The sequence below is a fragment of the Primulina tabacum genome, chromosome 8 (assembly GCF_025594145.1).
Source record: "Primulina tabacum isolate GXHZ01 chromosome 8, ASM2559414v2, whole genome shotgun sequence".
NCBI classification, from domain to species: Eukaryota; Viridiplantae; Streptophyta; class Magnoliopsida; order Lamiales; family Gesneriaceae; genus Primulina; species Primulina tabacum.
This window is the reverse complement of record NC_134557.1, coordinates 7,162,508-7,175,759: the sequence shown is the minus strand read 5'-3', so window position 1 is coordinate 7,175,759 and position 13,252 is coordinate 7,162,508. Positions and strand designations below refer to the sequence as shown.

General features: G+C 32.9%; 1 protein-coding gene and 1 non-coding gene across 2 annotated transcripts; one reads left to right on the top strand and one right to left on the bottom strand.

The window, feature by feature from the left end:
- Nucleotides 1–586: 586 nt before the first annotated feature.
- LOC142553482 (arogenate dehydratase 2-like) lies at nucleotides 587–4,409 on the top strand. Its single transcript, XM_075663763.1, has 11 exons — nucleotides 587–930; nucleotides 1,018–1,085; nucleotides 1,388–1,480; nucleotides 1,958–2,158; nucleotides 2,235–2,315; nucleotides 2,779–2,874; nucleotides 2,984–3,061; nucleotides 3,218–3,307; nucleotides 3,402–3,469; nucleotides 3,888–3,969; nucleotides 4,055–4,409. Exons 1-11 carry the CDS (start codon nucleotides 696–698, stop codon nucleotides 4,103–4,105), a joined length of 1,143 nt encoding a protein of 380 aa, XP_075519878.1. The 5' UTR covers nucleotides 587–695; the 3' UTR covers nucleotides 4,106–4,409.
- A 282-nt stretch (nucleotides 4,410–4,691) lies between these two features.
- LOC142554865 (U2 spliceosomal RNA) lies at nucleotides 4,692–4,883 on the bottom strand. Its single transcript, XR_012822231.1, has one exon. It is a non-coding gene; the product is annotated as a U2 spliceosomal RNA (small nuclear RNA).
- Nucleotides 4,884–13,252: the final 8,369 nt, after the last annotated feature.

Genomic DNA, 13,252 nt, shown 5'->3' with positions numbered 1-13,252 from the left:
GATCTTGGCTTTAATTTGAGGATGAATGATTGGAAAATATCAATAATATTACTTATAGTTGATTAAATTTTTATAAAAATAGTCGGCATATCTTCTAAATTAAAAATAATTTCGTATTAATTGAAACTGACCTTCTAAATTGAAGGTATGAAATTCTTATGAGATTTAGCAATATAAAATTCATGATAAAAAATTTCTTGGTACATCATATAAGGCAAGTACCAATTTATGAGCTTTCTTTTCAGATGTCTTCGCTTTCTAAAATGCCTTATAATAAAACTGTCGTCGTACCTTTTAAATTAAAAATAATTTTATGTTAATTATTTAATATTATTTGATTAAATTATTAGGAACTCATTGGACAGCTGCACTGATATCGATCTTAGACAGATTGACAGATCGGTGAATCGGGTTGCGCATTCACTTGTATTTTTTTCGCTTTCTTTCCCTACTCTTTTTGTTTGGAAAAATGGGGTTTTTCCATTTTAGTTGATGAATCTTGTAACAGACTTATTGCTTTCTGAATAAAATTACAAGCGTTACCATAAAAAAAAAAAGGAAGGGTATAATTTCCTAACCAACTTACCCAGAATTTCGGAATGTGAACTTGGAAACTTCTTTGAAATTTGATTCGAATTTAATGTAAATAAATATCGGAACACATCACGTCTTCGTTACCTTCAAATCTCAGTTTGATGGCGGCCACCGCGTCCCGATCCCTTGTCAACCCTCTCCAATTCAAAAACCGAAACCCTTGTCAGGCTCCTTCTATCTCCGTTCGTCTCCCTAGATGGCGTCGTAGAATCTGCCATCAAGCATGCAGCATCGGTGACGAAAGTAATCAGAAAAACGGAGCAATTGAGCTGCAAAAGCTCATTGAAGACGTCCCGTTTGAATTTAATTCCAAAGATTCTCTTCCCTTGCTTCCGCGTATAACTTGTTTGATTTTTTTTTTGTTTGTTTTTGTTTTGCTTGATGGGATTATCTCATGAAATTTGTGAAATTCTTGGATTTTAGGGCCTCTGACGTCCGCGCAATTGACTAATGTGGCAACCGAAGGGTCTCGTCTCCGTGTTGCTTATCAGGTTTTTCTTTTTGTTTATTAGGAAAGATTGCGGTTTTAATTCTTCTGCACTGGAGCACGTACTTACATGAATGTGCAGGGGAAGGGAGGCCTATTGCCAAATCTGAAAACATTTTAATTGTTTTTTGTGCAATTTTTCTAGGAATTTAAGTGTCACCGCCATATGACTACTGTTCCCTCGCGCTCATCATCGATCCTTGCTCGTTCGATGTGTTTTTGTAGTCGCATCTTGATTTTATTGATGCGTCCCCTTCATTTTCCACCATTCATGTATTTTAAATTAAATGAATTTTAATGTGACAGGGGGTTAGAGGTGCATATAGCGAGTCTGCAGCAGAGAAGGCATATCCAAATTGTGAAGCAGTTCCCTGCGAACAATTTGACACTGCTTTTCAGGTGAGAAATATGTTGCATTTTGGTGTATTTTATGATGCGTGTGAATCATTCATGTATTAGTTGAATTATTCAGCAAATGGCTGTTGTCTCGGCGGTTCCCCTTCGGCATTTTTTCAATTTTGGTGGTGTTCATGGAAGGCTGCCATCTAAAACATAATTCTTCGGCAGTGTTACATGGTCACAGATAGAAAGTGAGGGTGGTTTTTGGGGGATATGTTAGTTTGGTAATACAAAATCATTTGTGGGCACCCTTTGAAATTTTTGACATAGATCATACATTTAGCGGTATAATTTGTTATTAAGTTGAAAAGGGTCAAAAAGTTGATCCGTTGAACTGGTGGGAGTCCTTTTCACTTACATGATCATTTTCAAAGTAAATTTACTAAGTAAAATTGTCTTGAGTAGATATATATGAAGAAGACGTGGTTCATCACTGTTTCTTTCTTTTTTTTTTTCATCTGGGCCAATATGTTACAGGCTGTTGAAAGGTGGCTCGTTGATAGAGCGGTATTGCCGATAGAAAATTCTTTGGGTGGTAGCATTCACAGGAACTATGACCTTCTTCTTCGACATAGATTGCATATTGTCGGAGAAGTGAAACTTGCAGTCAGGCATTGCTTGCTAGCAAATCATGGTGTCGCGGTTGAAGATTTAAAGAGGGTTCTTAGCCATCCACAGGTACCTCACTCTGAATAAAACCATTACTGTTTTCCACTTTAGGCATGCAATCCACAAGGTAACCTTTGCGGTTCAGGCACTTGCACAGTGTGAGAACACGTTAACTAAGTTAGGACTGGTGAGAGAAGCTGTGGATGACACTGCTGGTGCAGCTAAGGTAATGGAACTTGTATAGAATCAAATATACTATATGCAATATTTCTTCTACCAACACTCATGTTAGAGTTTTTTGCTTTTCATGGATTTTCTACAGAATGAGAGAAATAGCATTGAAAACCAGATGTCACCAGATTTTTGGTTTTGGCAAAATAAGCAGAAATACCAACGGATCAAAATGATAACACATAAGATAAAAAAGTAAACACCTAATAACTCTCAATGTATTCACATAAACACAAACTATTTATTTATTTTTTCAACTGAATGAATGAAAATATTTTCTTTAGTGTTTTCCACTCCAAAATCTTTGTTTTAAACACAGGATTCATCCAGGTATTCGAAGCCAATCTATTGAATTCCGGGCTGTTATTTTAGGTGTCAGCGAGACTGAATTCAAGAACTGTACATCTCATTCAGTTTTAATAACTGGTCTTATATATAATCTCTTTTTGAATATTCAGTACATTGCTTTCCATAAACTCAAGGATGCCGGGGCAGTTGCTAGCATGACTGCTGCTCAGATCTATGGTTTGAATGTACTCGCTCAAGACATACAGGTTCGTGTATTAGTTAATTTAGGTTTATACAATCACTTTTATATGTTCTCATAAGCCATAACATTATTTACAAATTATATATATTATCACGTCCTGTTTTTACTTTCAGGATGATTCTGACAATGTCACTCGATTCCTTATGCTGGCTAGGGAACCTATTATACCAGGCACGGATAAACCTTTCAAGGTTAGTGTTCCTTAGGTGTACAACTGTTGGTGGCTGCTAAGTAAATTCATTACTCAATTTTAATTCTATTTTCTTTGGAAGAGTAATTTTCCCAACATTTTCACCCCAGTCCCCGTGCATCTGGTAAGTCATTTATCAATATCAATCATTTATCAGACGAGTATAGTCTTCTCTCTTGAGGAAGGTCCAGGTATGCTTTTCAAAGCACTTGCCGTGTTTGCTATGAGGGATATCAACCTTACCAAGGTGAGTATATCTTGTACCGACTCTTGTTAAGGATATATCCTGGTATTTATTGTCTATGGTCCCGTTACAATTTTCTTTTTTACTGCTGATGTAGATTGAAAGCCGTCCGCTGCAGAAACAAGCTTTGCAGACAACTGATGATAATACAATAGGATTTCCCAAGTAAATGCAGAAATTTCGGTTGTTATTGTAGATGGAAGTCTCTATAGATTTTTATTATATTTTATATGCATATCTAACTGTATCATATTGTTGTATCATGTGCACCTGCCTGAATTTATTTCAAGAAGTAGATTGATTCTCATGTTTTTCTTGTGACCTGGCAAATGCTGATTCTTGACCGATACTTTCATTAGTTTGGTGTCATTTTAAGCATCACAGGAGTTATCCGCAAAGTGGAAAGTTAGTGTAAATCGAATATATATATGATTTGACAGTTATATCTTTAGATAATCAGTTGAAATGGCAATGTTATTTCAGTCACCGGTATAGTCTTATCAAAGCTCCCGGCATCCTTTTGCATTTTTCAACTTTTCAAATGCTTTGCTAAAATATCCCTAATATTTGTATGTCTCAACAGATATTTCCCATATCTTTTCTACATCGATTTCGAAGCATCCATGGCTGATAACCAAGCACAAAATGCCCTTGGTCATCTAAAGGTATTGTTTGGTCTACTGTAAGGTCTGCATGAAATGATTATATTTTCTTTTTCCGAGTGCCGTAGCAAGAGTACACTTTTTGCAGGAGTTTGCAACATTTTTGAGGGTGCTTGGGAGTTACCCTGCAGACAACTAGCTTTCAATGAGTAACCATAACCTTGTAAGCATAAATATATCCAAATGGGTTCATACAAACAGAATTAACTACTGAGGCTTCAGCAGAGCAGGCAGTTGCAGCACTTAGCATCCATGGGAAGTTCATCAGCAAGCTTTATATTTTTAAGTTACGCAAATTTTGCAATAAACCCCATTTTTTCACATTTTTTTCCCTTTAATCGTGATAGGTTAGGTTAATCTTGGCTTGAGCAGGAAACCACACTTTTTTGTTCTTGTTAACATCTGTTAATTAATATTAAAGGTCTAATAATCCTCTTCGGTTATATATTTTTGGAAAACGAAATGCTTAGTTATTTCATGTTTGACATGACCGATGCACGATAGAAGCAGACTGGTGGGATGAATGACCATAGGCCCCTTTATGAAATCAAAAGATTGCATCATTTTTATCTAAGTAGGCTAGTTCCTGTATGGCTGTATATGAAATTCTAACAGAAGGATTTAGAATTTCGAAACACAACGCCTGTAGACTTATTACAACAGCAACCAATAAAAATAGATGCTTTATGCGAGGACATGGAATCCATTTTGGCACTGGAATTTGGTGTGGGCGCATCGCCCATGACAGTAGTGGAACACGGGCGACACTGGAGAGCCCGAGCAGCAGGCTACTGTTGATATGGACTCTTCCTTTCCGTAAATAAGTTTAATCTTATGTAAGCTGACTCACATCTCATATGTTAAACTCACAAACAAGATACTACATTAGATCTTAGCCAAGAGGCCGAGAAAGGGATCATTGAACAATCCGTAAGGACGTCGTTAATAACTAGCTTGGCCGTTCTTGATTTCTTCACCAGACGTGGAGCAAGAAAACTCCGAAAAAACTGATGGCTGCTTAAATTTTCGACAGAGAATCTCAAGTGAAACTAAACTTGTGCTGCTCGTCACCAACGCATTCGACAAGTTTTTAGAATAAAAGGCAGCATTGGTAACGTTGCTCTGTCTCTGCACGTAAAAGGGTTTAACATGTCGACGGATTCGAAATGCAAGTAAGTTGAGCTTCTCATGAGCTAAGTAAGTTGAGCAAGCACAAATCAAATTCAGATGAGGGTCTAGCAGCTCAAAATTCAAAATCTTTTTTACACTACATTTTATAATTTAAATTACCAAAATAATAAACAAATTATAATATAAATACCATAATCGTAAATGGTATATTATCACAATTCATTTGTTGAAACCTTTTATAACACTTTGGTAATTTGAACTTCTCATACGACAAAAAGAATACAAATCTAATACAATTACAGTGCTTATAACTATTCGATCGAGCTCGCATGGTCAGTAACCACGTGCACACCTCAAAATTGCGCATCTTAGAAACAAGAAAAGGCGTAATCTGCTCCTTAACAGCAGAGAACCACAAATCCTTCACATTCTTAGGTAGTCCATCACTCCCATACCAACGACAGATTTCTCTTGCAATGGCTGTAACATATAGGGCACAATCATAACCATTTGCTTGCTTAGGTGTATGGGAGCAATCGACATACCTAGCAGAAGATGACATACAATAGATTAGTACTGCTCTAAAAACCATATTGGCGTGCATGTTGTTGATGCCTCCGCTGGTATCATCATGATGTACGAAAATGTTCTCGTTTCTCTCGAATGAAAGCAAGCTCCAAGGACTTCCACCTTCAGCAATGGTCACATCAGCATTATCATTGATGGCGAAGATTATCAGCTTCTTTCGAGAAAAATAAAGGGGTTCTACTAAATCTTTGAGGCTTGCAATGTCTGGCCATTTTTTTATCCAGAAAGTGATAGAAGGCGGAACAAGAAGGACATCTTCAAATGGGTAACAGGATGTGAGATAGCTGAAATAGAATTCAATGATGCGGTCATTGAGAAAGTAAGGACCACTTAGAATGTCAAGATCAGATCAACTCAACACAACGTCGTTGTAGCTTAGAATTTTTTCATCAACATTTGTGATACTAACGGAAAATTTAGGATATGCTTCCAGCAAGTGTCACTAGTCCAGACATAGGTTTCGAAATTGCCATGAGCTTGAAATCACGAATAAGATCGTTAGAAGGGGGCCGGGAGGGTGTCCCGACGTAGCCCCTCCGAATGCTGCTGAAAACAATATAGTGAATGTCATATCATATGCTCAAACCTGATATTTATAGAAGAATACATGGGCCTTTGATGAACCTGTCTTCTTTTTTTTATTTGGACTAGGGATGGACCAGGGGTAGTAGGCACATCCATCGGGTATCATATATATATATATATATATATATAATAGAATATCTCGTTTTACCTGAACCTGTTGGAAGTTGCTTCACCCCCAATTCTTTCAGCTCGTCCATCTCCATAGTAATAATCTTTAGTTTCTAAAGATGCCACTGTCTTCCTCTTCCTGATACTTGCTACAATAACTCGTGCCAGGCTCGTGAATGGGCTCCCGTCAGACTTATCCTCATAATAATACCGCCTTCCAAGCAAGAACATGGCTAATCCAAACACATTTGCGAGGACACAAATGCTAAATCCCCAAGCCCAACTCACTTTGTCTTCAACATAAACGATGCCTGTGCTGCCTATAAGGGAAGATGTATATAAAGTGAAAAAGTAACGGTTGAAATATACAGCCTGATTCTTGGGTTCGGTAAACTGGTTAGCTCCCATTGATGCCATGGTGAAGCGTGTTCCGCCGACACCAATTGATAGAAGAGCTAAGGCTGAATAAAGTACAGCATATTGTGTTTTTGTTGGAGTAGGGCAAATGTTTGTGGTGCGTTCGCATGGCTGGGGTCGCAAGACGTCCAGTTTCACCGTAAGCACCATAAGGATTAAAACCTGTAATATGTATTTTTTACCCAAAAGAATCCTCTTTTGGTCACTGTAGTTTCTTGTATTCCATAAATTCCATCGTAATACAAATTAACATCAGATTGGTGCATTACCGTCGCAGAGATGAGAGAAGAGATCCAAATGACTGCGAAACAACCAAGAAACGAATCAGCAACAATGGCTGCGATTACAGGAAAGAAACAGGTGGACCCAGAGATCACGTTGGATATCTGGGCAGCATCGATGCTTTTTATGTTGAATTTTTCGATCAAGAACACGATAAGGTTGCTTAGCCACCCGGTTGCGGCCAGTGTTAATCCCGCCAGTGTTAATCCCGCCAACGCAGCTGTTTATTTCAACATATATATACATACGTATATAGTTAGAGAGGCGAAATAAGTACTTTTGACGTAAAATTCTGCGTATATGGAGATGTTGAAGTGAGAGAAGAAACCTAGGATGAAGAGGGTAGTGCTCCGGCAGCCTCGTTTGCGGCCATAGGCAGTGGATGACGACGGTGCTTCTCCATCTCCGGTGAATGCACTGTTTCCCCCAGCTCGTTGAGCAGCCATATGTGGCTTCTTCTATCGTATAATCCTTATATAATGTAAACGTTAATTATATGAAAAATATTGATGATAAGCAGCCTCGATATTTTAGTTATATATATAGATATAGGGTGGTGATAACATGTCAAAAATTGTTTTTCAAAAGCAATGACATCGCGAATGAAATGAGTAAAAAATTATGTGTTAGGCTCCGGTTCATACTTACTTACGTGAACAATAAACATCTATAACAATTATTATACAATCGTCATCGTTTTACGAAAATATTTTATCCAAATTAATACAGGATTCAATTATTAGTCACTTGTAAATACTTTTTTTAAAAAAATCTAACTCATATGAAACAGGGAGTACTACTACATTATGTGATTTGGGTTAAATCTAAAAGGTGCATGAATTATTGAAACAATACACAAAAATATTTCAAAAGCAAAAATGGGGGAGTTCTGTTTATTGTTGCTGGTGTACCTCTGTTTTATTATTATTTTTTCTTAAATGACCAATTCAGACACGCACAAAAACCCAAAATAGGATGTCTATGACTTATTTTTGTCACATGCGTATATTCGTGAAGCGTGAAACTATAAAACAAAACTATTAATTTTACGTTTAAAATAAATTGTCCCTTTAGTTCATTTTGCAAAATATAAGAAGTATAATTGATTTAATGTATATAATTTCTTTATATGTAACAAATTTTTATAAAAGAAAAACATAATTGATTCGTAAAGTAATTCATTTAGAATTATAATTTTGTTGGAAATAATATTTTTTTTAATAAAATATTATAATCGGTTCAAAATTCAATTTATCACAATAAATATAATCCAAAAAATGCAAGATGCCAAATTTATTTAATTTTGTTAACTAAAATTATAAATATATTATTGATTTCTTGTAAAGTTTTTATTCAATTAAAGTTTAATAAAAAAACTTTACTCAAATTTGAATTTTCTGTTGAATTCCATTTTAGAATTTATAAAAAATGCATCTAAATGATTGTAGAATAATATTCATGAGTAAAATGGTATTTAAACAAATAATTATATTTATCAATGATGACATATCATCAATTAAATAAAAAAATTTAGAGCAACAAAGTCTCTTGAAAGGAAATAAATGTATTTTTAAGTTTTATGAGTAAAATTATTTCTACATTTTTTTGCTAAATCCCCAAGCCCAAGTCACTCTGTCTTCAACATAAACAATGCCTGTGCTGCCTATATCTAATATCTTTTTAATTGTATTTTTAGAAGATGCAAAAAACAACTTTTTTTTAGAAGAATTCAACAATTATATCAGTTGTAAAAGTATGAATAAAAATATCAGTTGTATTTTTATTTTATTGTACTTGATATTTTTTAATTCCTAATATATACACACACACACACACACATTATTAATTTATCTTAGTGATCATCATTATTATCTTAATATTTTAGTTTGATTAAAAAAAGGCTTCTTATTTCCTACAAAGTATATACACAGTTGCATTACAAACTAAGGAAATATTTTTGTAAATAAATTGATTTTGAAAAGAGAAAAACAAAATATTTTCAATTAAAAAATTAAAAATAATTAGAATTTAATTTATAAAAAATTAATATAGAATAAAGTTTTTCATTCATAATTAAATATTTGTTTGAGAGTATTATTATTTGTTCATTGGTTTTGAGCTCTAAAACTTATTTTTTTTTATTAATTATGTTCAATTTTGAGAGAGTACAGTTACTTTATTGTGTAACTTAATCAATTTTATTATAATTAATACTACTAAATGATAACAAAATATCAATAATAAAATAATATAATTCTTGTGTATTCACTTGGTATATGATATAGTTGAGGTGTAATAATTGTCTCAGTTGGATAGAACGATCAAACCATGACTTTTGTGATGTTGTGCGGTTTAAAAGATTTGAGTTGCACCATTACCACCAGCTATAACTTTTGGTAAAATGACAAATATTCGGTCTTACAATTAGTATCAGAGACAATGTCATGAGTTTGACTCTCATCAATTATTGGGAGATAGATTGTTGATGTGCAATAATTGTTTTTGTTGAGTAGAGTATTCAAACCATGACGCTTAGAGGACTGTGCGATTTAAAAAGATTTGAGTTGCACACTATCATCAACTGTAACTTTTGGTAAAACTGCAACTGTTCGATCTTACGGTCTTTATTGAGTTGTATTACTTTTGATAGTAGTTATATAACTGAGATTTTTTTTATTAGTTTTTCAATTGTAAATTGATAATATTTCTCCTTTCAATTATAATCGAATGAGCATAGACTAAATGAAGATTTAGGGTTATATATTTAAACATAAAAAAATTCATTAGAGCATAAACGTAAAAAAATAAATTTAAAGATGAGTTTTTGGTTTTGACTTTATATTATTTATACGCTTCACATTATTTAACATTTGTTTCATACAATATTAAGGAATTTGACTTTAAATTAGATTTAATGAAATAAATCGAAGAGAAATTGATTATAAATATTTTATAACTAATATGATCGATAACTTCTAAATAGTTTGTGTACTCACGTGAGATGTACGTTGAGATGCACGTCACTTTTATTATTATATATATATATAGAGTAGGACTTTTATGAGATGATCTCACGAATCTTTATCTGAGATGAATCAACTCTACCGAATCATAATAAAAGATAATACTCTTAGCATAAAAAATAATATTTTTTTCATGAATGACCCAAATAAGATATCTGTCTCACAAAATATGATACGTGAGACCGTCTCACATAAATTTTTACCCTATATATATCTAACAAAATCTATCTAATCTAATTCTAATTCTAATTATATAAAGGCATTAATAAAATTTTGAATTGTGTAGATACTTTTCCGCCTTTGAGATATTTAAATTCTCAATAGTGTCCATCTAATCTAATCTATTACTTCTCAATTATTTGTTACTAAAATGTCTTTGTAGCATATGTGTATGTTGGTGGTACTATGGATATATTTGTCATTCTTGTGCATTATGTTAATTATTATATTTTATTATGGTATTTTTATTAAATTAAATATTGTTCCTTCCAAGTAAATATGTAATTGGATTGGAGGAATGCATACATTAATTGCTTACTCAATCAAAATTCAAAAACATCGAGGAACTCAAACGACGAGCATACATTAAATTAAAACGAGTTAGTCGATAGAGCATATCAAACGAAGAGGACAAAAACTTGTGTATGAGACGGTTTCACGAGTTGTATTTTATGAGACAGATCTTTTATTTGGGTCATCCATGAAAAAGTATTATTTTTTATGCTAAGAGTATTAATTTTTATTGTAAATATCGGTAGGATTGACTCGTCTCACATATAAAGATTCGTGAGACCATCTCACAAGAGACCTACTCTCAAACGAGACGGCCTATGTAATGTGATATATATAAATTCTTGGTGATGTCGCCAATAATCACCCCTTGCGAATGGCTGAGCAACAAGATTTATGAGTTCTTTACCCACTTAATGAAGAGGATCATGTCTCTCGAGCCACAGGAGAAAAGCACCTGATGCCGCATGTGGTCCGTTACGGGTTATATGAAATTACCAAGATCGTTAATTACTATTTTCTTAATTGTTTCTTGATCTATGTTTATCTTTGTTGTTTGATATTTTTATACATAGATTAGAATTATTTTAGTGTTATAACCATATTCATAAACAATAAGCTATTCGAGAGCTGAGTATAGCAGAGATTTTTCTAAAAAATATTAATAAATAAATATAGTAGAAAGATAGAAAGAAGCAAAGTGATGAATAATTGTATATTGTCATTTGGAGGCTAATGTAATGATTAAGGTGAGGAAAATATACAATTATAAAATTGGATGATAACATATTCATATGATTTTTGTAAAATATTCAAAATTTCATTTCATGTGTATTTTTTTGAATCATATTAAGTTATGAAATTGATTTAAATAAAATTCATTAACTCAGTTTAATTATTTGCTAAAAACACATCGTAAGCCAAAAATATTTAAGTGATGTTTGTCCATAACAAAATATTATTCAAAGCAAGGTAGTATTATGCTAAATATAATACCTAATAATAAAAAAATTAAATAAATCGAGAAATTTTGATCCAGTCAAACAATTTTTTTTTAAAAAATATGACCTTCCCAAATGTATTTGAAATATACTACAGTAGATTAGTTTTTTTAAAAAAATTATCGACCAAGGTTGGATAAAAAATTACTCCTTATAAATTCGATGATAAAACTTCCAATAACGACAGAAAGATGTGAGAACCACTATTTTTTGGTATGTAATTGTTTATTTAGATATAGACATGTATAAGAATGCATTTTCGAAATATGGTATTGTTGTAAAAATAATAAATTCGAAAATATTACATAATACATGGTATTTGAATTTTAATAAATATATTAAATTCAAAATCCAGTACAATATATTCAAGAATTTTGAAATTTAAATATAGGATATCAATCAAATTTGGAATAAAATATTACATGCAAAACAACTTTTGCTCAACGAGAAAGCTAATAAATTCAATGCAGTCTAGGTACGTCATTAACATATACAATAAAACAGTCTACATTCAACTATCTATACCAATATAAATTTCGAAAATTGCATATACTTGAGGACCAAGTTTTCAAAATTTGGTAAAGTAATATGTATGGAAAAATTATCTCAAAATTACTGAAGAAATATTAACCGAATTATGATAATATTTTTACCTCACCACCTATAAATATCTCAATTCTATTCTCAAAAATTACATTTTCAAATTCATTATATATTTTGAAAATCCTCACCCCAAGTACTACATCATTTTCGAAGATTTTCAAGGTGAAGTTTTGTCCATTTTTCGAGTGTTACATTAAGACCAAGTTCCGTCCAAGTCTGATATCCACAGTTCAGAATACACACTATCATATGTTATAAACCTCATATCCAAAATTCAGCCAAATCCAACGATTATTTTCTCGTATATAGTATTCACAAGAAAACTGTTCAAATTACAGGAAATAATAATATACATATGGTTTTTCGTCCATAATCAGGATAACACGACTTTCATACCCCTCCACCGTTCACAATTTATTTGACTTACTTTGAACGTAGTGTCCAGTTTAAGTCCAATCTAACAGTGCAATAAGCCGCAAATAATTTTGCAATACGACCGGTTTTTTGGCCTTAGAGTGGCTATGTTTTCTAAGTATCGTTTGCGAGATTCTTCTGTGGTTTCGGATTATTGAAGCAATACTAAGGTAAATGAGCTTATTTTAGAGTATAATTTTGGTTATGCCTTGTTTCGTTTTCGAAAGTTTCAGGTTGAACATTATTATTCTTCTTCTTTTTCTTATGATATAATTATCCTTTGTTTGGCACTATGAGGATTTAAGTGGATATGAATAAGAATCTAAAATACAATAAGTTTATGACCCTTACACGATGGGATTGTAACCGATATATGGTCTCGTCCTCTTAGAGAAGTAAAATTAAGGACTGATATCAGTAAACCATGAAAATTAGAGGAACCTCGGTTCCTAGGCCAAGCTATGCTTACATTTATGCTTATAATATACGTTAAACGAAATATGTTAGGTATGATATGTTATTTTGAAAATCATGTGTATTTGGTATGTATTAGCTCGAACGACTTCTACTTACTGAGCGACGACCATATCACTTACTCTTTACTCTACCCTCCTCAGATACATC